This window comes from Thunnus thynnus, chromosome 17 (assembly GCF_963924715.1).
Source record: "Thunnus thynnus chromosome 17, fThuThy2.1, whole genome shotgun sequence".
NCBI classification, from domain to species: domain Eukaryota; kingdom Metazoa; phylum Chordata; class Actinopteri; order Scombriformes; family Scombridae; genus Thunnus; species Thunnus thynnus.
The window spans coordinates 29,918,483-29,926,819 of NC_089533.1; the positions used below are offsets into that span (position 1 = coordinate 29,918,483).

The 8,337-nt window shown below is 39.7% G+C and overlaps 1 protein-coding gene across 2 annotated transcripts; it reads left to right on the forward strand.

Moving 5' to 3' along the window:
* Positions 1-1,028: 1,028 nt before the first annotated feature.
* On the forward strand, positions 1,029-8,337 carry LOC137201187 (fructose-bisphosphate aldolase A-like). 2 transcript variants are annotated; one of them, XM_067616106.1, is made up of 8 exons: positions 1,029-1,183; positions 3,299-3,415; positions 4,444-4,710; positions 5,339-5,499; positions 5,819-5,902; positions 6,388-6,562; positions 6,660-6,859; positions 7,748-8,337. In XM_067616106.1, exons 2-8 carry the CDS (start codon positions 3,304-3,306, stop codon positions 7,841-7,843), a joined length of 1,095 nt encoding a protein of 364 aa, XP_067472207.1. In that variant the 5' UTR covers positions 1,029-1,183; positions 3,299-3,303; the 3' UTR covers positions 7,844-8,337. The 2 variants fall into 2 exon arrangements, with proteins under 2 accessions (XP_067472207.1, XP_067472206.1); XM_067616105.1 differs by lacking the exon at positions 1,029-1,183 and adding an exon at positions 1,562-1,584.

Sequence of the window (8,337 nt, forward strand, 5' to 3'; positions counted from 1 at the left end):
TATGGTAAGGAGTGAATAATGTTATTCATGTTTGAAGAAATCTGTGAGGGAGATGGAGCCTCACCTACAGGCAGATGGATGGCAAGGGCTGATGGCTAATGTGCAGCAGCGGGGTTTCTTTGGTGTAATGATGCTCTTGGCACGTATGACCCACGCATCGCGCATGTGAGGATCCTCACGTAGGCCTAGAGCTGTATGGCTCAAGGCTACGCCCTCAGCTCTGTCTTACAGGCAAAGAGATGATGAACACAGATTAGATAGATAGATAGATAGATAGATAGATAGATAGATAGATAGATAGATATCACCAAAGGGGAAACTACAGTAGTCACAACATGCCAACACATACTAAAAGAGGAAAAAACATAAAACAAAGCAAGCAGTTTGTTCATTGTGAAGCCTTTCACATTGGTGTGTAAAATCAATGCATCTTCTATCACAATATGATAAAACATGTATACGCCTGTACAGCTGACTAGATCAGTCTGTCCATGTTGGACACTTTCGCCTCAAAAAGCCGTAACAGCTGAGAGCTTTCTCTCTTGGTTTTTATTAGAAACTATGTTTATCAGTTATTTATCAACTTGAAACTAAAAGAGTTTTTGTTTTTCAGCTAACACTGATTGGACACTTAAACTATCTTCAGGGTTTCACCTTCAACTGAAAGTTCATCTGCTTTCAACTCTTATTCTTAACTGCTTTCATAGACAAAGACAGAAGACCACATCTGAGTGTGAGATATTTTGAGATGCCTCCAAATAAAGCAAAGCCCCTCTTCAAACTGTATATCTTCCTAAAAAGCAATAAATATTCATTTTTGAATCCCCAAAGACTTAAAATGAGTGAATTTGAAATTAGAATAGGTTACATTTGATAAAGATCTCTGGAATATTTGTGACAAAATATCAATAGAACTGTGGCAGGTTTTTTGATCAATGCATGAATAGTTGCCTGTAAGACAATAATGAGGGTTTAGACATTCCTATCATTTCAGCCTCCACAACATCCTCTTATTGGCTAGAGCTTGTTGAAAGCTGCGTTCTGATTGGACAGTCTCTGCCTGGGGGTGCCCCCTCTACTCTGCTGTACTCTGTCCTTCATCCTTCATGTCCCTCATGTTACAGCTGCAACTTCCTGCACTTGTCTGTTACCCCTGTCACTGCACGTATACAGCAACATCCTGGTGAGTTTTAATTTCTACTTTCAATACTAATGCATTCAAGGGTTTAGATCAGTAGATGAGAGCATGACACTTTTTCATATTCACTTCATAGAGTTTATTAGTCTAGCTCGTTACGTCTTTATTAATGCATTTTCCAAGCGCTTTGTACATTGTTGTGATTATTTTAGTAGGCCTATTTCTAAGAATGATGTTTTCTTAAAGCCACATATCAATTCACAACGGAATAGAGTGGCATCATAAAAATGATCTTGTTTCTCCCGAAGTGTTTTTTGAGGCCCAGTATTTGGCAACTCCCAGTACAATTAAGTCATTCAGAAGGCTTGGCAAGGACGCGGAAGTGCCGTCGCGAGAGGCTGCTAAATTATTGTATTACTACAGTAGGATATTAATGCGGTGTAAATGTAAGTACAAGCAGGAAACAAAACATATCGCTGCCAAAACTGGTAATATTTTGTAACGGCTGTTTGTCGGTGTTCGGCAGGAGTGCTCCTATGAGAAGGTTATGACACAGTTAAAGTCACAGTTATTCGTCATGACGCAGTTTTCACCAGTAGGAGAGCGTCTCAGGTTTAGATAGATTTAAGTGAGTTTCAGGGATCCTGAAACGCAGTACTTAGATCCTTCACTTGAGTGAAAACATCAATACAACAAAGTCCTCGATTACAAGTAAAAGCCCTCAAAATCCCACTTAAATAAACGTAGCCTATAGAAGTTTGATGAGCAAAATGTAAAGTATCAAAAGAAAAAACTCGTTCTACAGAATAATTGCTCCTGTGATGCATTAGGGCTGCAACTAACGACTATTTTCATCATCAATAATCTGTCTATTATTTTCTTGATCAATTGATTAGTTGTTTGGTCTGTAAAATGTCAGAAAAAGGCCTTGTTTTGTCCCGACCAACAGTCCTCAAACCAAAGATAAAGTGCAGTGTGACAGACTAAAGAAACCGGAAATATTCTCATTTTAGAAGCCGGAATTAGAGAATTAGAGAAATGATTATCAAAATTGTTGTCAATTAATTTAATAGTTGGCAACTGATCAATTAATCAACTAATTGTTGCAGCTTTATATATTATAATGTATAATATTTGATTATGAGGGTTGCATCAGTGTGAGTATTTTGATGTTGTAGCTGGTGGAGGTTAAACTCATTGTACCCACTGTATACTGTTGGGTAGTTGAATTTATAATAATGCATCAAATTTTATGAGCTGATCATGTACATCTACATGTAGTGGAGTATAAAGTAAGAAAGAAATAGAAATACTCAAAATTGTACTTAGGTACAATTTAAGTTTTTAAATATATTTTCATCATTGTTACTGTTATTGCTACTGTTTTCATTTCATATCTCTTGATATATGGAAGGTGAAATATAACCAATTCATAAAAGAACCAGAGTGAAAACTCAAAAACCTCAAAAATAAAGAAATATACTGTATGAAGGAATTAAATACAACAATTTGCTCAACTGAGTTTCTGATGGAGTGGAGAAAACTCTTATTAAATTGCTTTTAGACTGTGTAGGCAAATCTTTGGGACATAAAACTGTTTTTAAATTAGTGAAAATTTTAAAAAATAAAATACATCAGTTGAATGAAATAAACTATAAAAATATCCAAATTAATAGAAACTTTTACAGATTGTTTCAGGTCTCCTAAAAGTAGTTTTGACCTGGGTTTCCAGAGGTCCTTTATGGGGTTTTTAGCTTCCTGGATGAGTTGTAAGAGTTCTTGAGTGAATTCCAAGTGTCCTTTGGAAGGTTCCAGGATCTCCTGAAGTAATTGCTGCTCTTTCAGGGGATCCAAGGTTTTCTTTGATAGGGCTCTGTTGTTCATAGAAATTCCAGGGGCTCTGATGGCATCCCAGAGACCTTGAAGAGGTTCCATAGGTCATTGGGGTCTTACATAGGGGTCCTTGGGGAATTGAGTTTTTTAGGGAAAGTAGGCTCTCTCATAACATTTCCTTCACAACATTTCCTTTTCAGATGTGGTGAATTTTGTGTAAACATCTTGTGGTTTGATTTTGTAAAACTGCACAATCTACTTCTGTGTCCTTTAGAAATGACCCAATATTGGTCTCTACCTTTCTTTCTCTTCTTGTCTCTTTTACAGTCAACATGACTCACGCGTATCCCTTCCTGACTTCTGAGCAGAAGAAGGAGCTCAGTGAAATCGCTCAGAGGATCGTAGCTGCTGGGAAAGGCATCCTGGCAGCCGATGAATCCACAGGTACCACAGACTCACTGTGTGACTTGCAGAGAAGAAGGAGGCAGTAATGAATGGCAGTATTTTTGATGAATAACTCATTATCGATATTGTGACAGTATTGTAGGGATGGCTATTGATGCTTTCAAAAAATATTAACACAATGAAATTTTTGATAAATAATCATCAGTAATGTGGATATAATGACTAAGTGGGTAAAAGCACTTAGTCATTATATCCACATCGTAACATTGTAACATCATGATATTACGATATCCAAAATCTAAGATGATGATGATCTAAGATGATCTAGTTTCATATCACGATAATGATATTATACTGATATATTGCCCTGCCTTATCAACCACAATGACTGACCACAGTCCAGTTCAGCAACACAGTGATCAGATTAGAAACAGTTACAGTAACACAATAAAATTTGGATACTACTACATTATTAACCTTAACTGCTGAGTTAATGTAATTTACTCCTGGTGTAAAATCACTTACACTGTAGTTGTCTTCTAATTTGTACCTACTGTATTGTAGGTAACATTTACAAACTGCACGTTTACTCCCCTCTGTTACCTGGTCATATCTCCAGTTGTGGGCTGAAAAGTTAGAGACAACAAACACACATTCTTTGCAATTGCACATTATATGTTGTGGACAAAATAGCAGAAACTCCTGACCTGGCCTCGGGACTCCCCAAGTTATCACCAGTTATATCTGAGGGGTAGGTATGATTTACCTATAAAGGGTCAGAAGCTTTCTACAAAGTTTGGGGAGTCATGAGAGACAAACTAAAAAGGATTTTCAAACTCAAAACAGCAGAGGTGGAGATATCCTGATTTTAAGGCCATAGTATCCCTCAAGCTCCAAAAACACAGGATCCTACACATCACATAGTGTAAGTTGATTTTTAATTAGACTCCCTCTGTCAGGTAAATTCTAATGACTTTCAAACTCCAGTTTGTAATGCAGATTTTCTTTAAAAAATTGTTGAGTCTCTAACTCCACCCACCCAACCTGTTTTTACCTGGCACTTCAAGGCAGTGTGGCCAAGCGCTTCCAGAGCATTAACGCTGAGAACACAGAGGAGAACAGGAGGCTTTACCGCCAGCTTCTCTTCACTGCTGACGACCGGGTCAAACCTTGCATTGGTGGCGTCATCTTCTTCCACGAGACACTCTACCAAAAGACAGACAACGGCAAGCTCTTCCCTCAGCTCGTCAAAGAAAAGGGAATGGTGGTGGGCATCAAGGTGGACAAAGGTGTGGTTCCCCTCGCAGGCACCAATGGAGAAACCACCACTCAAGGTAGAGAGGTGCTCTTTGTTATACAATTGCAGTTTCACAATGAGGGCATGACAAGATACATGTGTTGTTCTGGAACATTTGTGCCCTAAGCAATTATTGACAATGGTATTGTCAACTGATGGGATTTACTGTCATCAGGATGCGAAGTGGAGGGATGCTGCAAGTTTAAAATGAGACATCATGACAATGAAAAATGCACACTTTATATATACTTGAGCATAAATTCATGCTTATTTGCTTTGTTTTTTTTTAGAGTGAAATTAAAATATCAATATCAGTCTCATGTATGTGAGAGTACTCCACCAATTTAGCATTACACTCTTATCAGAGTTTTTTTTAAATGGATCAAATTGGATGCAGGAGAACCAGAGATAGTCTTTTTTTATTTTACATATTCTTCTTCCTTGTCAAAACCTTCTGCCTACATTACCCACAATGCAGCTCTACCACGAACAGTTTGAGCAGATGCTAGGCATCGAAAATTCATTCAAGTAAGAGAAGTCTCACTGGTAGTGCTGCTTGAGCAGAAAGTGTTTGCTCTCAGCTTCCTTCTCTTGCTTCTTGATTCATTCCTCGTTCACACCTTCTTTCATCACTCAAACTGCCTTCTCTGCTGTGTCCCTGTCAGGTCTTGATGGGCTCTATGAGCGCTGTGCTCAGTACAAGAAGGACGGTGCTGACTTCGCCAAGTGGCGCTGTGTGTTAAAGATCACCTCCACCACCCCATCCAACCTGGCCATCATGGAGAACGCCAATGTGCTGGCCCGCTACGCCAGCATCTGCCAGATGGTTAGCCCCACACACACACACACACACACACACACACACACACACACACATACACATTTACATTCCCAGCTCTACAGCTGTGAAGAACTCATTGAGCTGAGCTCACCTAAACACTATTTCTGCAGTGCAGTGATGTAACACAAACAGCTTTCAAACAGCTGTTACACAACTCAGCACACTGTTGGCCCATCAGCTTCTCTTATTACTGTGTACCAATTAGTACACAAGAGAGGATATGCTATTGTCTGTTGCCATGACGCTGATTGCTGTGCTCTTTACAATCCACCTCTAAATGCCCTCCCCCGCTGTCCCCCCTTAGCATGGCATTGTGCCCATCGTGGAGCCTGAGATTCTCCCAGACGGTGACCATGACCTGCAGCGTTGCCAGTATGTGACTGAGAAGGTGAGTGATGCTGGGAACACATGGACGGGATATTATCCCTGCCATTGTGCTCCATCTCTGATATGATAGGTATTGTATTGCAATCTAACTCTGATGAATGCAGGAAAATGTAGTAATCTCCCTGAATCATGCTCTCAAAAAAATCATACATGTAGGTTTAACGTGCGGTGGGGGCTGCTTCGTTGAAATATCGTAGGTGGTGCTGTTGAACCATTCTGCCACACCCATGCCTGCCACCTCTACAGTATTACAGACTTTAAGACTTGACAAGATTATCTATCAGGTCTCAACGAAACCAAATGTCATTTTAATGAGGTTTAATCCTTAATTACATAGAATTTATTTTTTGTTAATACCCCTATTCTGGAAAGCACAGTTATCAATATCATCCTAATTTACTTCATTGCCGAGTGAATGGAAATCAGAGTGCCTTTTTCTAATATTTCATAACTGAATCTGATTCCTTGTTCTCCCTGCTGCTGCAGGTGTTGGCAGCTGTCTACAAGGCTCTGTCTGATCACCATGTTTATCTGGAAGGCACGCTGCTCAAGCCCAACATGGTGACTGCTGGACACTCCTGCCCCAAAAAGTACAGCCCTCAGGAGATCGCCATGGCAACTGTCACTGCCCTGCGTCGCACTGTGCCCCCCGCTGTGCCGGGTGAGCCTGCACAGATAGATATACTGTGTCTACATATGTTTATGACAAATAACTATTCCCACCTGACCCACTATTCCTTTGTGTTCACCTCACTCAGGTGTGACCTTCTTGTCGGGTGGCCAGAGTGAGGAGGAGGCCACCATCAACCTGAATGCCATCAACCAGTGTCCTCTGCACCGACCCTGGGCCCTCACTTTCTCCTACGGCCGGGCCCTGCAGGCCTCTGCACTCAAGGCTTGGGGAGGCAAGAAGGAGAACGGCAAGGCCTGCCAGGAAGAGTACATCAAAAGAGCCCTGGTGAGAAGTTTGTTTATCCAGATACAGTAGGACAAACCTTGTATACTACGACTACATAAACCATTCCTTATTCTCAGCTTGATACAGCACAATTTGTGTGTGAAGTATTGAGATCTTTTACATGAGAAACAAAAGCAGTATTTCAGTAAAAAAAAAAAAGTCCTAAAGGTACAGAAGCATTAATAGCAAAATATTCTGAGTTATCAAAAGTAAAAGTACTCATTATTATTAATGCCTTTCAGAGTTTCCTTCATGTAGTATTATTGGGTTATTATTATTAGTGCATTCACGTGTAATTGTATACTTTCTAACAAGCAGCATACTAAATAAGGGGTTGATAAGTGGTAAATAATTTTATTAATGGTTCCCTGCAGATGTGTTTTAAGATATATAAAAATATTCTGCTTCGAATAATTTGTTTCTGATTATTTCACAAAAAAGATTTACCTAGTTAGAAATTCTTAAAAAGAAATCTCCTCCTTCCTTTATTGATATATCCAGAATATATGAAAATGTAAATATTCTTGTGCGCTGACTTCAAGTTTCGACATCACACTGCAAACTAGTTGTGATGTCACAGTCTGTTCATGACTTGAACAACAGGTCAGGACCACTCATGAATTTCATTGGTACCTCAGATGAAATTTGAAGTACGAGAAAATTGGCGAAATGTCACAAACTCTTACTTGCCACCTAACAACAAACCTGTTTGTATAAGTGCTTCTTGCATGAGGCCCATGAGGAACTAAGGAGCTCATGAGGACCCACAGCTCATTCTGCATACAATTTTCCAGTCATGAAAATTGTAATGAATTTTACGAATGTAATAAAAAACCACACTAACCCAGTTTTTCTTTTATTGCCTCTTTGCTTGGTGTTTCTCCACAGAATAACAGCCAGGCAGCTCTTGGGAAGTACGTGTCCTCTGGAGATAAGGGGGCAGCAGGTCAGGAGTCTCTGTTTGTGGCCAATCACGCTTACTGAAGTCAGCCAGGCTGCTCCTCCTCAGCACACTTCATCCTCATTCCACCCAGTCACTCCCTCACTTTGATAGAGCTTCTCCCATATTAACCAACAGTTCTACATTTTCATTAGTGTTGAGAGCCTAAAAGCGTTCCTGGCTATGATTTGAAAAAGGTGACACTCCAGTTTTATCCTCCCGTCAAGTTTGACTTTTGACTTGTAAAGTCAGTGTTACTGTACCGCCTAACAGTTTGTGTTGTGTCACTTCATTTTGTGTTTGTACATTTAAATCCCACAGAAAGAAAGAGTTAAGAGTTCCACTACAGTCTTCCTCAGTTTGTATTCCATCTCTGGTTTCTGAAATTGTCATAATGATTCTTAACTACACGTGCCTTCATTTCTAAACTGAACCAACAGCAAGAGGGAGACTTTGAAGAGGACGTCATAATGCATGTACAGTATTAGAGTGTATGCACTGGAAAGATCTTTAAATTAAAATATCCCACAACTAATAA